We start from the raw sequence: 22,395 nt of genomic DNA, 5'->3' as shown, positions 1-22,395 counted from the left end.
TGCTCGGCGGGAGGCCTGCTTCTCCCTCTCCCACTCCCCCTGCTTGTGTTCCCTCTCACTGTGTCTCTCTTCTGTCAAATAAATAAAAATAAAATCTTAAAAAAAAGAAGAATTCTTAAAAGATATGTGCATATTTTAGAGTACAACAATGTTGAAAATCACTGTGGAGAAAAGAGTGTGAAGAATGAGTGAGAAAAAAGGTCCACAGAGGTGGGGATTAGCCTGGGCCTAGAGAAAGAATAAAAACGACAAGTCAGCAAAGTGTCAAGAATGGAGAAGGGAAGGTAGAAGGGAATTTTGGCCACCAGCAATGGCACCAAAACACAAGTCAAACATGACAGGTTCCTGGTATGATTTGAACAAAGCTCTGATATCACATTCTCCCCCAGCTATCATTCACCTGGGTCAGGCCCTCTGGGGGCCCATCTTGTGGAGACTGGAAGCATAGGGAACTCTTCCCCTAACCCCAGCTGAGCAACTGCATGGGACTTGGAAGATCTAAATCCTAAGGGTAAGACAGGACAGGTCAGTGGTTAATATTGGCCTGGAACAACTCAGAACACAACGGATCACAGGAAAGATACTACAAAAAGTACCTCCAGGCCAAGTTAGAGGGAAGATGGTGAGACACTAAGCACCTGGAGCCTGTCTCCTCACCTGGATCACAAATGCACTGACAGAATCAATCTGATGTAACTATTTTGCAACTCTACAGTCTAATGAAGGCTTGCAACATGCTAAATTGCTTTAATTTGGGTCAATATCAGCTCTTAGCATTGTGTAAGTTATCCATGTCCCAACTTGTCTAACTCTGAGCCCCAGCAGGCAGCCATGCACATTTTCCTGGAGGAGCTTGCTGGAGCCAGGGTGGGCAATGAAGACTCTGTCCTCCAAGTAACACAGATATGTGCTTCTGATGGTGGAGATGTGACATACAGGTGGGCAGTCATTGTTGCAAAACCTCTCCCTCCCCTGACTCAGGGGATTTAAAGGGCAGATGTCTATCCCCTCTACCACCCTCCCTTCACATTTCTCTTATTCCCCTTTTTGGAGGCAGAAATTCAAGGACTAGGATATTCAAAATCACATACATGGAGGAATAGAGAAAATCATCATACATGCCCAGGGACAGGCACAGTCTCAGAAAAAAACAGAAGACCTTAAGTTTACACCCCAGACTGATCTCCAGTAGAGACACCCTACAACCATTCAAAACAAACAACAACCTCCAAATGTCCAGTTTTCAACAACAACAACAAGTCACAGGACATACAAAGCAACAGGAAAGTTAACCCATTCTAAAAAAAAAAATCAAGAGAAACTGTCCTTGAGAAAGACCACATTGTGTACTTATTAGACAAAGACTTTATTTTTTTTTAAGATTTTATTTGATAGAGAGCACAAGCAGGGGGAGCAGGAGAGGGAGAAGCAGGCTCCCCGCTGAGCAGTGAGCCCGATGTGGGGCTTGATCCCAGGACCCAGGATCATGACCTAAGCCAAAGGCAGACGCTTAACCGACTGAGCCACCTAGGTGCCCCTAGACAAAGACTTTAAAATATTTGTCTAAAAGATGCTCAAAGGGCTAAAAGAAAATGTGGACAAAGTCAAGAAAATGTTGCATGACCAAAACAGAAATATCAATAGAGATAGGAAACATAAAGAATAATCAAAAAGAAATTTTGGAGCTGAAAAGTATAATAACTGAATGAAAGAACTCAGTAGAGGGATACAAAAACAGCTTTGAGTAGTCAGAAGAAACAATCAGTGAACTTGAAGATATCAAATCTGAAGAAAAGAAAGACAAAGGATTGACCAGAAGTGAACAGAACATAAGAACCTATGGAATACCATCAGTAAACCAATACATGCAACGTGTTAGTCTAGAAAAAGAAGAGGGAAACAAAAGGACAGAGCTTATTTGAAGAAAAAAATGCCTGAAAACTTCCCAAATTTGATGGAAGACACAAATATTAACATCTAAGAAGCTCAAACTCCAACCAGGCTAAACTCTGAGACTCACACTTGGCACATTATAATCCAAGTGTCAAAAGCAAAAGGCAAAGAGAAAATCTTGAAAGCAACAAGACAGAAGCGACTCATCACATACAATGGATCTCCAAAGATTATCAGATTTCTCATCAGAATCCACAGAGGCCAGAGGCAGTGGGTTGATATATCCAAGCGTTGAAGGAAAAAAACCAAGAATCCTGTAACAAGCAAAACTGTCCTTCAAAAATGAGAGAGAAATTAAGACCTTGCAGATAAATAAAAGCCAAGGAGTTCTTTACTACTAGATGTATCCTGCAAGAAATGCTAATGGGGGTCCTTCAGGTTGAGATGAAAGGACACTAGATAGTAACTCAAAGCCATTTGACCAAATAAAGATCTCTGTTAAATTAAATACACAGACAATTATAAAAGCTAGTAACTTGGGTTTATAACTCCACCTTTTGTTTTCTACATTTAAGAGATTAACACATAAATAACAATTACTGACCTAAATTTTTGGACATACAACACACACAAGATGTAATTTCATGACATCAATAACTAAAAGGGATGGGGACAGAGTCATATAGAAGCAGAGTTTAAAAAAATATGATTGAAGCTAAGCTGGCATAAATTCAAATTAATTGTTATAATTTTATACGTTAAATGTGAACCCCATGATTAACTAAAAAAAAAACCCAAAAACAAAGCCCTCTAGAAAGTATACCAAAACAAAACGAAACAAAACCGCCCCCCCAAAAAAACCCAACAAATCAGAACATTTCACTACAAAAAGCCAACCGAATACGAAAGACAGTAATGCAGAAAATGAGGGACAAAAAAGCTACAAGGCATATAGCAAACAAATAGCAAAATGACAGAAGTCCCTCCTCATCAGTAGTTATTATAAATGTAAATAGATTAAACTCTAAACAAAAGACAAAATTGGTAGAATGGATAAAAAACATGATCCAACTATATGCGGTCCATAACACACTCACTTTAGACCCAAAGACACAAGTAAGTTAAAAATGACTGCTTGGAAAAACACATTCCATGCACATAGTAATCCAAAGAGAGCAGGGGTGGCTATACTAATATGAGACAACGGAGACTACATCAAAAAAGGTTATAAAATAAAGAAAGACACTATGTACTAATAAAAGGTTCAAGACACAAGAAAAGATAATAATTATAAACATTTAGGCACCTATGACCAGATAAAATCTCTGTTAAATTACAGACCATCAAAACCTATGAAGCAAAAATTGACAGAACTGAAGGGAGAAATAGTTCTAAAATAATAGTTGGGAGACATCAATGCCCCACTCTCAATAATATGAAATAAACACACCAAAGTAAGGAAATAGAGGACCTGAACAACACAATAAACCAAGTAGATCTACCAGAATATACAGAATATTCTGCCCAATAGCAACAGAATATACATTCTTCTCAATTGCACATGGGACATTTTCCAGGAGAAAGCATATGCTCAGCCACAAATTAAGTGTTACTGGATTTAAGAAGACAGAAGTCATGCAAAGTATCTTTCTAATCACAATGGGTGATGTTAGAAATAAAAAACTGAAGGAAAACTGGAAAATTCACAAACCTATGAAAATTAAATCATTTTTAAACAACCAATGGGTCAAAGAAGAGTCACAAGGAAAACTAGAAAATACTTAGATTTAGAGACAAATGAAAATGAAAAGACACTATCAGCAAAAATTACGTGAAGAAGCAAAAGCAGCACTAAGAGGGAAACTGTTATAAACACTTACATTAAAAAGGAGAAGATCTTGAATCAACAGCTTAACTTTACAACTTAAAGAACTACAAAAAGATCCAAGAAACCCGAAGCTAGTAGAAAAAGAAATAATAAAGATTAGAACTGAGATAGAGACAAGAAAAACAGTAAAGAAAAATCAACAAAACTGAAAACTGCTATAAAAATTTACACAAACTTTTGGGGTGCCTGGCTGGCTCAGTCAGTGGAGCATGACTCTTGATCTTGGAGTTGAGCTTGAGCCCCATTACTTAAAAATAAAATCTCTAAAAAAAAAGAAAATTGACAAACTTTTACCTAAATTGGCTTAAAAAAAAAAAAAAGGAAAACTAAAATAGTAAAATGAAAAATTACAGTGGGAACCTAACTACCAATTCTACAGAACTAAAAGAGATTATAAGAGAGTACTAGTAAGGAGACTGAATCACTAATCAAAAACCTCCTGACAAAGAAAAGCCCTGTGGCCCGTGGGTAGCACGGTTGGTTAAATAAGCGTCTGCCTCCAGCTCAGGCCATGATCCCAGGGTCCTGGGATCGAGTCCCGCATCAGGCTACCTGCTCAGCGCGGAGTCTGCTTCTCCCTCTACCCTTCCTCCCTGCTCGTGATCTCTCTCTCTCAAATAAATAAATATTAAAAATAAAATAAACTCCATTTTCCTTTGGAAGAAACAAAAAAAGAAAAAGAAAAGCCCTGACTTGATGGTTTCACTGGTGAGTTCTGCCAACCACTTAATGAAGAACACACACCTATTTTTATAAAAAACAGACAAAGCCATTACAAGCAAACTGTAGACCAATATACTTGACAATTCATCAAGGTAAAAAATCATCAACAAAATACTAGCAAACTGAATTCAGCAAAGTAAAGGATTATACACCATGACCTACTGGGATTTATTTCTAGAACGAAAGGATGGTTCAACATACAAAAATTAATCAATGTAATACATCACATTCACAGAATCAGGAAAAAATTTTATGATCATTTCAACTGATGCATAAAAAACATCTATCGGGGGCGCCTGGGTGGCTCAGTCATTAAGCATCTGCCTTTGGCTCAGGTCATGATCCCAGGGTCCTGGGATCGAGTCCCGCATTGGGCTCCCCACTCGGCAAGAGGCCTGCTTCTCTCTCTCCCACTCCCCCTGCTTGTGTTCCCTCTCTCGCTGTGTCTCTCTCTGTCAAATAAATAAATAAATAATTTTTTAAAAAATCTATCAAAATTTAACACCCTTTCATGATGAAAATAGTCAACAAATAAGAACAGAAGGAAACTACCTTAACATAGTAAAAGATTACAACCCATGACTAATATATTCAACAGTGAAAGACTGAAAGCTTTTCTTCAAAGATCAGGAAGAAGGATGCCAACATTCACTACTACTATTCAAAATGGTATTGGAAGCTCTAGACAGGAAAAAAAAAGGGGGGGAGGAGGAGGAGGAAGGAGAAGAAGGGCATCCAAAGGGAAAGGAATAAGTAAAATTATCTTTGCTTGTGAATACATTATACACAGAAAACTAGGCCTAAAGACTTAAAAAGCTTTTAGAATAAATGAATTCAGCAAAATAACAGGATACAAAAAGAACATAAAAAAACCATTTTTATCTCTGTACAATAATGAACAATCGGGGCGCCTGGGTGGCTCAGTCATTGGGCATCTGCCTTCGGCTCAGGTCATGATCCCAGGGTCCTGGGATCAAGCCCCACATTGGGCTCCCTGCTCTGCGGGAAGCCTGCTTCTCCCTCTCCCACACTCCCTGCTTGTGTTCCCTCTCTCACTGTGTCTCTCTATGTCAAATAAATAAATAAAATCTTAAAAAAAAAAATGAACAATCTAAAAAGGAAACTAAGAAAACAATTACATTTATGATAGTATCAAAAGAATAAAATACTTAGAAATTAACCAAGAAAGTAAAAGATATGAACACAAGAAACTACAAAATATTGCTAAAAGGAATTAATGAAATTAATAAGTGGAAAGAGATCTATATTCATGGATTGAAAGATTTAATACTGTTAAGATATCAGTACCACCCCAAACCATCTACAGATTCAATACAATCCCTATCAAAATCCGAAATTTTTTGTAGTAATAGAAAAATTCACATGGAGGGGCACCTGTCTGGCTTAGTTGTTGATTGTCTGCCTTTGGTTCGGGTCATGATCCCAGGGTCCTGTAATAGAGCCCCGCATCGAGCTCCCTGCTCTGTGGGAAGCCTGCTCCCTCTCCCACTCCCCCTGCTTGTGTTCCCTCTCTCCCTGTCTTTCTCTCTGTCAAATAAATAAATAAAATCTTAAAAAAAAAAAAAAGAAAAAATTCACATGGAATCTCAAGGACACCAAATAGTCAGAACAATCTTGAAAAAGACTAAAGTCGAAGGAGTCACACTTCTTAATTTAAAATTTTACTCCAAAGCTATAGTAGTCAAAACATTGTGATACTATCATAAAGACAAATATAGACCAATGCAATAGAATAAACACTCCAGAAATAAAGTCTTGCATATATGGTCAAATGATTTTCTACAAGGAGGCCAAGACTCTAGTCTAGACCATTCAATGGGGAAGATCCATTAGGCTGACATTAAGGCTACTGATCCTGAATCCTTTCCTGTGAGGGTTTGAAACAGCAGGTGTTGTGGCAATAAAGGAAGAGAAGTAGGCATGCACTTAGTACAGCTCTAGAAACCACAGCACCTACCCAGGGAATTGGGGAAGGCAACAGTATCCATCGTTCTGATGTGAGACAGAGCTGCCCCTACAGAAAAGAGAAAGGCAGAGCCTCGCCCAGGGCACAGGGGTAGGTGTGAGGGCCTTACCTAGTGAGGATGTGAGTGCAAAGTTCTCCAGCATCACATCATGGTACAGGCATCTCTGAGCCTCATCTAGGAGATCCCATTCCTCCCAGGAGAAATAGAGGGCCACGTCCTCAAAAGTCACACTTCCCTGCCAGGATAAAGAAAGATGAAACCACGAAGAGCCTCACTCCTGAAGACCCATAACCCATATCCCCACACATCTACCCCATGTCCCTCCTCCTCCCAAGATCCCCAAATCAGAGGAGATACCAGACCCTGGCGTCACTGCGTCTGCACTTTCCTTATACTCCCATTAATCGCTGTGTTCGCTCTGTGCCCCACTCTGCACCCAGATGGAGTGTGTTAAGACCTAGATAAAATCATCTCCTAGGGCGCCTGGGTGGCTCAGTCGGTTAAGCGTCTGCCTTTGGCTCAGGTCAGGATCTCAGGGTTCTGGGATGCAGTCCTGCTTCGGGCTCCCCGCTCAGTGGGGAGCCTGCTTCTTCTTCTCCCTCTGCCCTCCCCCCACCCCGCCTCATGCTCTCTCTCTCTCAAATAAATGAATCAAATTTTTAAAAAATCACATTCTTCCTCCGATCCAGACCTTCCCTTGCCTCCAGATGGATGCCTAACTTCACGGGCAGTCATTCTGAGCCTGACTCTGGCGCACTGCCCGTTTGTTCTCACCAGAAAGAACGGAGGCCCGCCACTACCTGAATGAGCTTAGCCTCACCTCCACGCAGTTCCACATACCAACACCTGTTTTTGTAATAAGCTTCCACATCTCTTCCCTTTGATGGCCCCAAATGAGAATCCCTCCATATAAACCCTGGCCTAGACTCGACCCTGAGCTAGGATTCTTCAGGGCCCCCAAACTCAAGGGCTGGGAGAATGGCAGGTGAAGAGTCTCATGACACCCCAAATCTGGACAAAATGTGGGACGGGACCAGCAAGGGACTGGTACACCTCCACTCACCTGTGTGGGTTCCAAAAGCACTTCTGCAACCATGGAAACCTGTGGGAAGAGGCAGGTCTTCGAGGGATGTGGCCATGGCGACCTTCCAGGGGCTCAGGCCTTCCCTGTGTCCCTGAGGGGCACCAGAGCCAGGTCACCTCGGGCAGACCGGCCAACCTCTGTGCTGTGTGTCCTTGGGAAAAGACTCACGCTCCCCCATCACCCCTACAATCTGTTCGATTGCACAGACTGTGGAGGCTTTCTCAAACCCTAGCGCACACCGTGTCTCTCTTCTCTTCAAAATTCTCCACGGGTCCCAGGGCCCTCGGAACGAAGGTCCGGCACCTCGGCCCGCGTCCAGGCGTGACCCCCTCCCGCGCTGTCCCCTGAGGGCAGAGTCCTCCCGCCGCAGCCCCCTCGGCCCCGAGCCCGCTCCCGCACGGGGCCCCCGCCCGCCGCCGCCTCCCTGTCCCGGACACCGGGGCCTGGGCCGCAGGGACGCGAGCCGGCGCCCCGCGCTCGGGCCTTCGGGCTCTGGGTGGGGGGACGGCGGGAGGGCCCGGGGGACGAGCGCTCACCTGAGCCGGCGCCCCGCGCTCGGGCCTTCGGGGTCTGGGTGGGGGGACGGCGGGAGGGCCCGGGGGACGAGCGCTCACCTGAGCCGGGTCCCCGGGCGCGGCCGCCGCCATCGGAGCCTCTGGGCGGAGTGAAGTGATGACAGCTGAGCGACCCGGGCAGTCGCGGGCACCGAGGTCTCCAGGCGGTCCTCGCAGGCGGCGATACCCCCGACCCTAGACCCGCCTCCCTACAGTGGGGACAAAGCCTCCTCTCGTGCCTTCCCTGTCCGTCGCCTGGGCTCCAACCCGTGTTCCGGGTCCTCTGACCGAGCCCAAAGACCCCCGCACCGCTGAAACGACCGCCACGGAAACGACGGAAGCACCGCCTCAAGGCGGTTCGTCCTGCCGGGAATGTTCCCTTTCTGGGTTTTCATTGGGTTATTACCGCTGCCGCTCAACGCAAAGCTTTCTGGGTAATGTAGTTCCTTCGTCGTTCAGGCCTGGAAGAGGGGCGCCCAACACCAGAAACTCTCAGAGAAGTGATCAAATGGCAAGGCGAGGCCTAAGGGAAATGACCCTCCTATACTTCTAGGGTGGGGGAAGGACTTCGGTTCTTCTTAAAGGGGCAGCGGGCCAACTTCTGGGGAGTCTTAAGTGCCCTTTAAAGTCTTTGGTGCTACTGATCCACTGAAGTGTTTCCACATTATTTCAGACTCTATGAAGCCAACTCTAGTGGACATCACTGGTAGCTGGAGGCGAATAAGCATTATCCTACCGCTCTTTAAATACATGCAGCCTGAGGGGTTAAAGTCATTTTTGTGAGCTTCAGTAGGTTGCGTCAGGGACAAAGAAAAGCATTTGGCCTTTTTTGGTATTTATTTGTCAATAAAATAGCATTCTGAAACTTTCGGTCACCAATCGTATCAGGTCCAACTTGGCTACTAATATTTCCAGTGAATTAAAGAAATATATCATTTGAGGGGCGCCTGGGTGGCTCAGTCGGTTAAGCATCTGCCTTTGGTTCAGGTCATGATCCCAGGGTCCTGGGATGGAGCCCCTCATCCAGCTCCCTGCTCGGCCGGGAGTCTGCTTCTCCCTCTCCCCTTCTTGTGCTCTAGTGCACAATCTCTCTCTCAAATAAATAAATAAAATCTTAAAAAAAAAAAAAGGATACTACAAGGTTTTTTTAATGCAACCTAATTAAAATACTGAATACATAAATTATATAGAGGAAGCTGTCCTGACAATTTTCAGTACCCCTATTAATCAATTTGATAAAAGACAAAAATTCTAGCAAATTTTATTTAAAAAGTATTTTAGGAGGAAAATAATCATAAACACGTATTAAATGCTCATCTCATATATGTTTATGAAAATACAAGTTAAATAATAAATGACATTTGATATTTCACCATTAAGGTACCTAATTTTCTATAATTTCTCATATGATCCAATTTTTATTATGGATCTCCTGATAAATATTTTATATCATCCTTTGTGTCTATAAAAAAACAAAAGTGAATTAAATACAACTGCTATTTAATTACTAGAGTTCTTTAAGTGAACTAAAGGGGCACCTGGGTGGCTCAGTAGGTTAAGCCTTCGGCTGGGGTCCTGATCTCAGGGTCCTGGGAAGGAGCCCTGCATCAGGCTCTCTGCTCATTGGGGAGTCTGCTTCTCCCTCTCACTCTCCCTCTGTGCTCTCCCTCTCTCTTTCTCTCTCTCTCATAAATAAATAAATAAATAAATAAATAAATAAATAAATAAATAAAATCTTAAAAAAAATTAGTGGACTAAAAATTTCAAAAGGTTTCACAAATCGTCTGAGTACAGAATGTCATAGATTATATATTACATCCTAATCATTTATAGTTTTAACCCTCATTAAGGACCTAAAATTTTTAAAGTGAGGAATTTTTAATTTTTATTTATTTATTTATTTATTAAGCATATGTGCTAACGAAGTGAACGCTATTTTTTTTTTTTTAAAGATTTTATTTATTTATTTGACAGAGAAAGACACAGCGAGAGAGGGAACACAAGCAGGGGGAGCGGGAGAGGGAGAAGCAGGCTTCCCGCGGAGCAGGGAGCCCGATGCAGGGCTTGATCCCAGGACCCTGGGATCATGACCTGAGCCGAAGGCAGACGCTTAACGACTGAGCCACCCAGGCACCCCGAACACTATTTTTTTTAAGGAATCTCTTAAATAGAAACTTCTACGTGCAATTGCATTCCACTGGTATACATTATATTAAATAAATGATAAAATTTAAAAGTAACATTGGAATTAAGAATTTGGCAAGGAGGGGCGCCTGGGTGGCTCAGTCGTTAAGTGTCTGCCTTCAGCTCAGGTCATGGTCCCAGGGTTCTGGGATCGAGCCCCACATCAGGCTCCCCGCTCCGCGGGAAGCCTGCTTCTCCCTCCCACTCCCCCAGCTTGTATTCCCTGTGTCTCTCTCTATCAAATAAATAAATAAAATCTTTAAAAAAAAAAAAAAAAAGAATTTGGCAAGGAAATCAACTGAATTTTGATAAACATAAGACCCTCTGGTGGGAACAGAGGCATGAGAGAACACATCATCCAAGCAATGATTTGCATTCTGGAACTTCAGTGAGTGTATTTTATAGAGCTAATGAGAAAATGATTAGCTAAGACAGAAGGGCAAGTAAGAGAGAAGGCACCATGTATTTCTAAGTAAACCATGCTTCTCAGAGAGCCCACACTGCTGACAAGAGTGCTCACCCCATGGATATAGAGGAGACACGGAGTGGCAGATGGCTTCAGAAAGCAATATCTACTCCAATGTCTCTCTCTCTCACACACACACACACACACACACACGGCTCATACAGAACTTTCGTGGAAGATATTTTAATTCACATAGTAGCACTTAAAAAGAGGGGCATCTGCGTGGCTCAGTTGGTTGAGCCTCCAACTCTTGATTTTGGCTCAGGTCATGATCTAGGAGCCGTGGGATTGCGCCCGGTGCAGAGTCTGCTTGTCCCTCCCTCCTCTCTCTCAAATAAATAAATAAATAAATAAATAAATAAATAAATAAATAGACTCTTTAAAAAGAAAGAGGGAAGCACATTTAGGATAAAAATAAATCGAATTAATCAATGAGGCAAACTAAGTTAAGGGAGAAGGGAAAGAGTAAAATTATTCTAAATCGTGATGAATTTAGACAATAAACAGGTCAATCGACTTGATGGGAAAACGAATAAAGTCTGCATCACCTAGACCTCAACTGAGCCTGTGAATCCTAAAACTACTGTGGTTACTGATCCCATCTGTCCACGAAGGACTGATAAAGCTCAGCTCTTCTCTGCTCACAGGTATTCTATGGATAACTTCATGAAAAGCATCCTGCTCTCAGGAAGAAGGGAAAGCACCCAGCTGGTTAGAATTATTAATGCAGGAATAATAAACCATCTTATTAATTGTGGGTGGACAGGTGGCGTGACTCCTAGAGTGCCCTTTGATGTAGAGGCCCTGTGAGTACCGATAGGTTAACACATTACTAAATGAACAGGAATATCAAAGCACATTTTAAAACTGCAGTTTTTGAGTCATTTTTCCTTTAAAGAGACTTATTTCTGTAAAGGGGAATTAGAAGTGTACTATCGTCCACTGAGGACAGAAATTCTGGAGACGTTCTGTTACAGACCAGCTAGGCTTGGGCACACTGGCTCCCAGAGATGACGAAACCAAACGCCAGCACCACAAGTATTAGCAGGTGCCAGGCGTCTGTTCAGGGACGGGAGCTGACAAACGTGTCTCCTTGCCCTTCATGGGTCTACAGAGAAGAGTCTTAGGGGAAATATTTTCAGGGTCAGTGGGTTTGTCAGCAACAAGATGGAGGAGATTTCAGGGCACAGAAAAGATGCAGGGGTAATGCCTGGCAGTCCCAGAGGAGCTGGACACTGGCAATAGCATTTCTTTAAATTCCTCAGAACCCCGCCATCCTGCCTCTGTTCATGTGCCCATGTTCCAGCCCCAGCAGGCAGAATGGTTTCATCCATACACTGTTTCCTACTGGAAATATGGGATGATGAGATGGATTCTATTCCTCCTAAGAGTCTAACAGTTATTTGAAAAGAATAGCTACTTACCAAATTGATGGTTGACGCCAGGACAGTGACTGCAGGGGCAGCATTCACACAGGTGTAGACAGGGGTCTTCTGGACCGTAAGATAAAGGTTTGAGACTCAGTGCGCTCACCTCCTTGCCGGGAAATAATCATCATTTCATCTCTAACTGCGCTGACAGTATCTGCACAGGGATTTGAGATTATCTCTGAAAAACATCTGTGATTTGTGCATAACACCGATAGCTCTTAACGTTTATTTGTAAAGTTGCCCAAGAGGGGCGCCCGGGGTGGCTCAGTCGTTAAGCGTCTGCCTTCGGCTCAAGTCATGATCCCAGGGTCCTGGGATCGAGCCCTATCTTGGGCTCCCTGCTCAGCTGGGGAGCCTGCTTCTCCCTCTCCCTTTGCCTGCTGCTCCCCCTCTGCTTGTGCTCTCTCTCTCTCTCTCTCTAATAAATAAATAAAATATTAAAAAAAAAAAAAGTTATCCAAGAGGGTGAGGTGAACAGAAATAACTAGAGGACAGTCTTACTTTAGGTGTCGAAAAAAATGATAAGGTGTCACGGGAAGGGCAGCAGAAGACACTGAAGTTTTTAATTTTTTAAAAAGATTTGTTTAGGGGCGCCTGGTGGCTCAGATGGCTAAGTGTCTGCCTTAGGCTCAGGTCATGATCCCAGGGTCCTGGGATCGAGCCCCACATTGAGCTCCTGGCATGGCGGGGAGCCTGCTTCTCCCTCACCCTCTGCCTCTCCCCCGGCTCATGCTCTCTCTCTCTCTCTCTCTGTATCTGTGTCTCAAATGAATAAATAAAATCTTTAAAAAGAAAGAAATTTAAAAATAAATAAAAAGATTTATTTATTTATTTATTTATTTATTTATTTATTTATTTGACAGAGAGAGAGAATGCACAAGCAGGAAGAGTGGGAGAGACGCCCCGACACTGAAGTTTAAGAAGCAAGAGAATGAAGCAGATTATGACTCCATGCCTCATTACTGCCTATACTGAGTGGTTTTATTTCGCACTTTTTTTTTTTTAAGATTTTATTTATTTATTTGACAGAGAGAGACACAGCGAGAGAGGGAACACAAGCAGGGAGAGTGGGAGAGGGAGAAGCAGGCTTCCCACGGAGCAGGGAGCCCGATGTGGGGCTCGATCCCAGGACCCTGGGATCATGACCTGAGCTGAAGGCAGACGCTTAATGACTGAGCCACCCAGGCGCCCCTATATTGAGTGTCTTTATTCCATTCCCCAAAATTATTATTTTTCACTCCTAAGAAACCCCCACAATGGCCTTGAAGTGAGCAAGAGAAAGCAGCAAGGAAAAGTTGCTAGAGGGCACAAACCACTCATGTTTTGCTTTAGTACACACGTGCTAAGTAACTACTCTGTGCCAGATACTTTTCTAAGCCATCAAGATATAAAAGGAAACCAACTAGGCCAAGAATCCCTCATAAAGCTCACATTCTGGTTGAGGATGACAAACAGAAACAGAGATCATTTGGTGATCATTCTGAAAAGTAATGTTGCTGTGGACAATGAATATGGAGTGAGTGGTGACTGCTATAGGGAGGTGGGCATGTGTGGCCATGGTAACTAGAATAGTAAGGGGAGGGGAGGGGGTCTCCCGAATTAGAGGGTATCTGACAAAAGACCTGATGAAGATGAGCGTGAGGGGTTAGGCCAGGTGTGTATCTTGTTTTCAGGCAGAATAAAGAGCCGACCTGGTGTGTCCAGGGAAGAGCAAGCAGCGTGATGCACCTAAAGCCATGCCATTAGGAGGAGAGGGCTGGGAGCGAAAGTGAGAGGGGCAACAGGTGCGGAATTGTGCGCACGGCAGAAGAAGCCAGAGGCTGTACGAGGCCCTGACCGGAAGTGCTGTGCAGTCGCTCTGCTGAGAATGTGATGTGGAAGGGACCACGTGGAAGCACAGAAACCATTTAGAAGGTTCTGAGTGTGAGTCGGGGCGCCTGGGTGGCTCAGGTAATTAAGCGTCTGCCTTCAGCTCAGGTCATGGTCCCAGGGTCCTGGGATCGAGCCCCACATCGGGCTCCTGGCTCAGTGGGGAGCCTGCTTCTCCCTCTCCCTCTGCCTCTCCCCCTGCTCATGCTCTCTCTTTCTCTCTCTGTATCTCTGGGCCTCAAATAAATAAAATCTTAAAAAAAAAAAAAGGACTCTGGATTGAACAGATTTAAAAAAAAAAAAGATTCTGAGTGTGAGATGATGATGGTTCTGACTTGGAGAGAGGGGTTGACAATGAAAAGTGGTTAAACCCTGGTAAATTCTGAAGGTGAAGCCAAGAGGAAGCCTATGGAACAGAGGTGAAGAGTAAGAAAGAGAGGATTCAGGGTGAGTCTGAGAATTTTTGCCTGGGCAACTCTGAATATGAGTTGCTATCAAAAGGAATAGGGAGGGTGAAGTTGGAGTAGGTTTTTAGGGAAGATCAGGAATCTGGTCATGAGCCCGTTCAGTCTCAGGTGCCTACCAGACACCTAAGGATAATGTCAAGCAGAATCAGCTCTAAGTCTGAAATTTGGGAGTAGAAACCAGGCTGAATACATAAATTTGGAAACTGTTAGTTCACAGATGGTACATCAGTCATAAGCCAGGGCGAGATCCCACAGAAATGAAATAAGAGTTCAGGATATGAACACAGGGAGTGCAGAAAATACGCCTGAGAACCCATTGCACAAAAGTAAGAGACACGGAAGAAGCAGGAAGCATATTCATCCAAGGAGTCAGTGGAGAGACTATCATTTATGGAGAAGACAGTATTTAAATGCAACTTGTAAAAGAAAAAAGCACAGCATCGGTAGCTCAAATCATCCAAGAGATTCAATCAACTTCAGGGTCAGATTCAGATGGGTTCTTTTCTCCTGGAAGTTCTATCCCTTGTGCACCTCCTGTGTGAGCTGTCTGGATGCATGCAAGTATTATAGTACCAGGTTTTCACAAGAGATTGAATTTTTAATCCCTTGAGAGCAATCATGTCTATCCTGACATGGGTTTTAAAGAAGGATTTTTCTTTTATGATATATCACAGCTATATTCTAGTAAATATTTACCTGGTATAGCTATTTCCATCCTTTAGCTTTATGATTCCCCTGCCTTCATGCTTAATAGTATCTTTCAAAACTCATAGGACAGAATTTTGTTTGATTTGACTATGACTATATGGAACATAATGATGTGGCTATGTTTTTTGGTTATTTCATAGGATGCTGTCTCTATGCAGGAGCATTGACCTGTAGATTTAAATTAATAATAAATTAGTTACAGTTCTTGACTGTTCCATATATGCATACTATAAAGTATAGATAGATGTAGATCAAGGTGGCCAAAGTCATTGTGAAATTAGAACAGAATACGGAAAATGCTTTTGCTGGTAATATTTGATGCTTCAGTTCTCTATTTAATCCCATACCGATCAGTCGCTATTGATTATAAATGCGTAGCCTGTGCATTTAGTCGTCTGGTTATGCGATGTTGCTGACCACGCACACGTGATGAGAAGAATTATTCAACCAGTTTGTGGGGACAGACATGTGACAGGCTCGATCGCATCGCTGAATGCTATGACTTGCCTGAGATGCATGTAGGCAATTGGATGCTCTTCGAAAACATGGGCGCTTACGCTGTTGCTGTTGCTGCTGCTTCTACTTTCAATGGGTTCCAGAGGCCAATTCTCCACTGTGTGATGTTGGGGCCAACACGGCACCTGATGCAGCATATCCAGAACCACGACTTCTCCCCTGAAGTGGAGGAGCAGCATGTCAGCACTCTGCCCGTGTTCTGTGCTTGGAAGAGGGGTGAAGTGTCCCCTTGCTATCTGTGCTTCAGCAGCATTAACACGGACGTGCCGCTCCTGTAGCTGTTAACTTCGAGTTTATCTTGAATTATGGGATTTGGGGGGACTGTTTAACTTAATTACTGCTAACTGTTTCTTAATAACTGCTAAATGTCTTCCTAAGTAGGCTTGGCATGGATGCAACAATATGGAAGACTAGGAGATGGGGTCGCTTATCTGTGTTCCTATGGAAACTATCTGAATATTTGTTTTATATGGATTTTTATTCACTTTTCAAACGTGCTACTCAAGAGTGCCCCTCAGCTGCTGAGCAAGCATTTGTAGCTTGTACACTGAATGGGGCGAGAGTTTAGTGTTGACCTAAAGATAAAGTATTTTGAAATAATTTTTTAAAAAATAAAGAATGGGGGGCGCCTGGGTGGCTCAGTTGTTACGCGTCTGTCTTCGGCTCAGGTCATGATCCCAGGGTCCTGGGATCGAGCCCCGCATCGGGCTCCCTGCTCAGTGGAAAGCCTGCTTCTCCCTCTCTCACTCCCCGCTTGTGTTCCCTCTCTCGCTGTGTCTCTCTCTGGCAAATAAATAAATAAAATCTTTAAAAAAAAAATAAAGAATGATTGTCTTGTCATAAAAAGGCCAAGGGTTACATGGGTAAACCATTCTGTGAGTTCAGTCCAGCTGGTCTGAACTAGCCTGAGCTGTTTTGCTGAAAACAGTGCACAACAGTGACTCACAGTCAAAGCATGCCACATAGTGATGATTGGTATTGCTTTGTACTTATAAATTCGAGGTGAGTATTGGGGCAGTTTCTACAAGTTTATTGATAGTGTTTATTGAGACTTACCACATTGATGATTTTCACCAGGGGTCTGTGAGTGCCTGAGGCTCTCGGCTGTCGAGGCTGATTATGCAGAGGGAATATGCCTACAGGACCAGAAGAGTATAAACTTCATTTTGGGTTCCCTGCTTCCCAGATGTTCTGTCTACATGTTAGTGGTTCCTGATTTGAGAGTAAAGTCATGCAGAGCTACTTACGGAGGGAGGACAACCTGAGCTACATCTGGCTTCTCTAGCCTTTGCTGTGAGACAGGGCTTGCTTGGAATAGATATTCTTACTTAAATGTTGTTATATTTTATTCTTTTCCCTTCAATAAACTGCCGTTTGGTGTCAGTCGTTTTGAATCATGTGAGGCTTCTTTAGCAATTAAGCCCCATCTGACCACTACTATCCATACAAGTCTAACAAGAGACTTTTATTTTTTTTAAGATTTTATTTATTTATTAGAGAGAGAGCACAAGCAGGGGGAGCAGCAGGCAGAGGGGGGAAACAGGCTCCCCGCTGAGCAGGGAGCCTGACGCGGGACTCGATCCCAGGACCCTGGGATTACGACCCGAGCCAAAGGCAGACGCCCAACCATCTGAGCCACCCAGGCGCCCCTAACAAGAAACTTTTAAATAAAAAGTCAATCTACTTTAATTTTTTTTTTTTTTAAAGATTTTTATTTATTTATTTGAGAGAGAGAATGAGAGACAGAGGGCACGAGAGGGAAGAGGGCAGAGGGAGAAGCAGACCCCCTGCTGAGCAGGGAGCCCGATGTGGGACTCGATCCCGGGACTCCAGGATCATGACCTGAGCCGAAGGCAGTCGCTTAACCAACTGAGCCACCCAGGCGCCCCCAATCTACTTTAATTTTTAAATGCTTAAGGGTTGGATTAATTTCTAACTTTTGTTATTTTTCCATAGTCATAAATTTATGTACCTCTCTGTCCTTTCTTTCTACCTTTTGACTTGTTTAAAATCAATTTAATTCCCACCTGTATAGAAAACCCTTTTCCTACTTTCCTTGGAGGTTACCTTGTATATTTTAACTTTCATCATTGTTGTGTCAGTATCTAAAATTAGTAATTATTTTAACCCCTTTTCCCAAACGCTTCAAAGCTTTAGAATGCTATTATTTCAAATGCTTTTGTTCTATTCATGTGTATATCCTATTCTTACCCAGCATAACCTTCTCATTTTGATCACTGTATTGATGTTATGATAGTTTCCATTTATTTAGGAAACATATTTATATATATATGTATATGCCTGTGTATATGTGTATGTGTGTGTATCACCTCACAAGTTAAAATGTAATTTCTATTTATGTATCATCATTGTATTCTATTTCCTAAATTTTTATTAAGGATGTTTTGCATCTGTGTTCACATGGGTACTGGTCTGCAGTTTTCTATTAATAGTATTACCTGTGGTTTGGTATCAAATTAAACAAAAAAGCTAAAATCATAAAACTAGTTGGGAAGAGTTCCATCCTCTTTTTTAAAAAAATAGTTTTAGTGGGATTGGAATTATTTCTTCCTTAAGTGTTTAAAAGAACTCACTAGTGAAGCCATCTTGGCATGAAATTATGGTGGGAAAATTTAAAACTACCAATTCAATGTCTATATATAATAGAGGGCATTTCAGATTACTCATTTCTTCAGTGAACCTGAGTAGTTGAAGTATTTCAAGGGAATTTTTTTGTCAGTTTCTAATTTTCATAGAGTTGTTTAAAATATCATGTATCTTTTTTTTTTTAAGACTTTATTTATTTGCCAGAGAGAGACACAGTGAGAGAGGGAACACAAGCAGGGGGAGTGGGAGACGGAGAAGCAGGCTTCCCGCTGAGCAGGGAGCCCGATGCGGGGCTCGATCTCAGGACCCTGGGATCAAGACCTGAGCTGAAGGCAGACGCTTAACGACTGAGCCACCTAGGCACCCTATCATGTATCTTTTTTAATGTCTTTAATATATCTAGTGCTAAACTATCTTTCATTTCATATATATATTGGTTATGTGTCCTTTCTTTTTTTCTGAACAATCTACCTACAGATCAACTCTATTGATCTAGTTAAATGACAGCTTTGGAGTTCATTGATTTTCTCTGTTCTTATGATCTATTTTATTAATTTCTGCTCTTTAATATTTCTTTCCTTTTGCCTACTTTGTTTTTAATTTGTTTTATATTTACAGTGTCCTAGCTTGAGTATTGGAAGTATTTATTCATCTCCTATTTATTTCCAAAATAAGTATTTAAATCCATACATTTTCTTCTAATCTCAGCTATAGCAAATCTTGATATATTGGGTTTCATTTCACACAGTTGAAAATATTGTCTTTTTCTTGTGATTTCTTTTTTGACTCAAACATTGTTTATCAATTTTTTTAAATTTCCAAATATGTGGGCATTTTTTTCCCCAGAGTATTCCTTTATGATGTCTAGTTTAATTCCCTTATGGTCAGAGTATACAGTTTCATGGTTTTAATCATTCTACATTTATTGACATTTATTTTATGGCCTATGGTCAATTTTGATGAAGATCCTTTGTGGACATAAAGATTATGTGGACATAAAGATTCTCTAAATGTCAATTAGACCAAGTTGGTTAATGTGTTAGTTTCCTATGGCTGATGTAACAAATTATCATAAACCGAGTGGCTTAAAACAACAGCAATGTATTCTATCATAGCTCTAGAGGCTAGAAATCTGAAGCCAAGATGTCAGTAAGGTCATGCTTCTTCTGAAGGCTCTGGGGAGGATTCCTTCCTTGCCTCTTGCCTAGCTTCAGATAGTTTTAAAATCATTTTATTTTATTTTATTTTTTCATCATGATAGTAAGTGTAATCTCTCACTTTCCCACTAGTGTGATTCCTGGATTGTAGGGTCTCTTTTTAATTTTTTGAGGAACCTCCATACTGTTTCCACAGTGGCTATACCAATTTACATTCCCACCAACAGTGCAAGAGAGTTCCTTTTTCTCCACATCCTTGTCAACACCTGTTGCTTCTTGTGTTTTGTAACCAGTAGTGATAAAAAAAAAATTTAAAAGCAGTAAGAGAAAAGAAGATAGTTACATACAAGGGAAACCCCATAAAGCTATCAGAATATTTTTCAGCAGAGACTGCAGGCCAGAAGAGAGTGGTATGATATATCCAAAGCACTGAAAGGGAAAAATCTACAGCCAAGAATACTCTATCCACGCCTGGGTGGCTCAGTCGTTAAGCGTCTGCCTTCGGCTCAGTTCATGATCCCAGGGTCCTGGGATCGAGCCCCGCATCAGGCTCCCTGCTCCGCGGGAAGCCTGCTTCTCCCTCTCCCACTCCCCCTGCTTGTGTTCCCTCTCTCGCTGTCTCTCTGTCAAATAAATAAATAAAATCTTTAAAAAAAAAAAAAAAAAAAAGAATACTCTATCCAGCAAGACTACCATTCAGAATAGAAGGAGAGATAAAGAGTTTCTCAAACAAATAAAAACTAAAGGAGTTCATGACCACTAAACCAGACCTATAAGAAATATTAAAGGGGACTCTCTGACTGGAAAGAAAGACCATAAGTGAGAGTATGAAAAGTAAAAAACACAAAAGCAGCAAATATAAATATTTCTGTAAAAATCAGCCCAGGGATCCATAAAATAAAAGTATGTAAAATATGAGACAGTACACCCAAAATGTGAGGGGGAAAGAAGTAAAGAATGCGTTTAAACTTAAGCAACCATCAACTTAACATAGACTGCTATATGCAGATGTTATATACAAACCGAATGGTAACTGCAAATCAAAAACCAGTAATAGATGTGCAAAGAATAAAGAAAGGATATCGCTAAAGAAAGCCAACAAACCAAGAAAGAGAGCAGGAGAAAAAAGGATCAGAGAAAATCTATAGGAACAACTACAAAACAATAACAAAATGGAAATAAATACATACCTATCAATAATTACTTTGAATGTGGGGCGCCTGGGTGGCTCAGTCGGTTAAGCGGCTGCCTTTGACTCAGGTCATGATCCCAGGACCCTGGGATCGAGCCCTGCATTGGGCTCCCTGCTCGGCGGGAAGCCTGCTTCTCCCTCTCCCTCTGCCTGCCTCTCTGCCTACTTGTTCTCTCTCTCTCTCTCTTCAAATAAATAAATAATAATAAAAATAATAATAATTACTTTGAATGTAAATGGACTAAATACTCTAATCAAAAGACATAGGGTGACAGAGTGGATAAAAAAAACAAGACCCATCTATATGCTGCCTACAAGAGATGGCTTCATAGATGAATTCTACAAAACATTTAAAGGAGTTAATACCCATTCTTCTCAAACTATTCCAAAAAATGCAAGAGGAAGAAAATCTTCCAAATTCATTCTGTGAAGCCAGTATCACCCTGATACCAAAACCAGACAGACACCACCAAAAAAAAAAAAAAGAGAGAACAGGCCAATATTTCTCATGAATAAAGACGCAAAATCCTCAACAAAATATTAGCAAACCAAATCCAACAATACCTTAAAAAAATCTTACACCACAATCATGTTGGATTTATTCCTGAGATGCAAGGGTGGATCAATATTTGCAAAACAATCAACATGACACATCACATCAATAAGAGAAAGATAATAACCACATGACCATTTCAATAGATGAAGAAAAAACATTTGACAAAGTACAACATCCATTCACGATAAAAACCCGCCACAAAGTAGGTCTACAGGGAACAAATCTCAACACAATAAAGGCCTTATATGAAATATCCACAGCCAACATTATACTCAATGGTGAAAACACAGAGCTTTTCCCCTAAGGTCAGGAATAAGACAAGGATGTCGACTCACCACTTTTATTCAACACAGTACTAGAAGTCCTAGCCACAGTAATTAGACAACACAAAGAAATAAAAGGCATCCAAATTGGTAAGGAAAACTATTTGCAAATGACATGATACAATATATAGAAAACCCTAAAGATTCCGCCATGTATCAGTTTTTACATCTATTTCTTTTAATCAAGTTCTTGTTTTTTCCCATCCTTCCAAGAACAAATGCAGGATATTTGTTTATTTATTTATTTTAAGATTTTATTTATTTGAGAGAGAGTACAACCAGGGGGAGGCAAGGAGGGAGAAGCAGACTCCCTGCTGAGCAGGAAGCCCCACCTGGGGCTCAATCCTGGAACTCCAGGTTCATGACCTGAGTTGAAGGCAGATGCTTAACCGTCTGAGCCACCTAGGTGCCCCCTGGGTGAGAAGCACCCCTCTTGTTCACATTGTACTGCACACGCTAGGGTTTCCCTCAAACCCCAGTATGATCTCACCCCCAGAGGAGGTCCACAGCTTCCTGGGCCCTTTGGAATACCTCCTCTCACCCCAGACTATACTTCTTATTTCAGTGTTTCCTCTGATTTTTTAAAAAAAGATTTTATTTAGAGGGAGAGAGAAAGAGCACGAGCAGGGGGAGGGGGAGAGGGCAGAGGGCCAAGCAGACTCCCCGCTGAGCAGGGAGCCCGATGCGGGGCTCAATCCCAGGACCGTGAGATCATGACCTGGGCTGAAGGCAGACGCTTAACTGACTGAGCCCCCCAGGCGCCCCAGAGAGGGAGTGATTCTGCAGCAGG

The 22,395-nt window shown here is 42.1% G+C and overlaps 1 protein-coding gene across 4 annotated transcripts in view; it reads right to left on the bottom strand.

Annotated features, from left to right (window-relative positions):
• Positions 1 to 22,395, bottom strand: part of LOC118535567 (uncharacterized) — an 81,167-nt gene that overhangs the window by 4,816 nt on the left and 53,956 nt on the right. For 2 of the 4 annotated variants that reach the window (XR_004917242.2, XM_036091914.2), the window contains exons 1-3: positions 8,191 to 8,605; positions 7,556 to 7,594; positions 6,601 to 6,727 (exon numbers count right to left, since the gene is read on the bottom strand). Coding sequence is in view for 3 of the 4 variants with exons in the window: in XM_036091914.2 (XP_035947807.2) it covers positions 6,601 to 6,727; positions 7,556 to 7,594; positions 8,191 to 8,223 (199 nt within the window). In the remaining variant the exon portion in view is untranslated. Of the gene's footprint in view, positions 1 to 6,600; positions 6,728 to 7,555; positions 7,595 to 8,190; positions 8,606 to 22,395 lie in introns of those variants that run through there. The other 2 variants (XM_078063054.1, XM_036091918.2) reach the window with 2 other exon arrangements.

This window comes from Halichoerus grypus, chromosome 15, assembly GCF_964656455.1.
Source record: "Halichoerus grypus chromosome 15, mHalGry1.hap1.1, whole genome shotgun sequence".
NCBI lineage: Eukaryota > Metazoa > Chordata > Mammalia > Carnivora > Phocidae > Halichoerus > Halichoerus grypus.
This window is presented reverse-complemented; position numbering and strand designations above follow the sequence as displayed.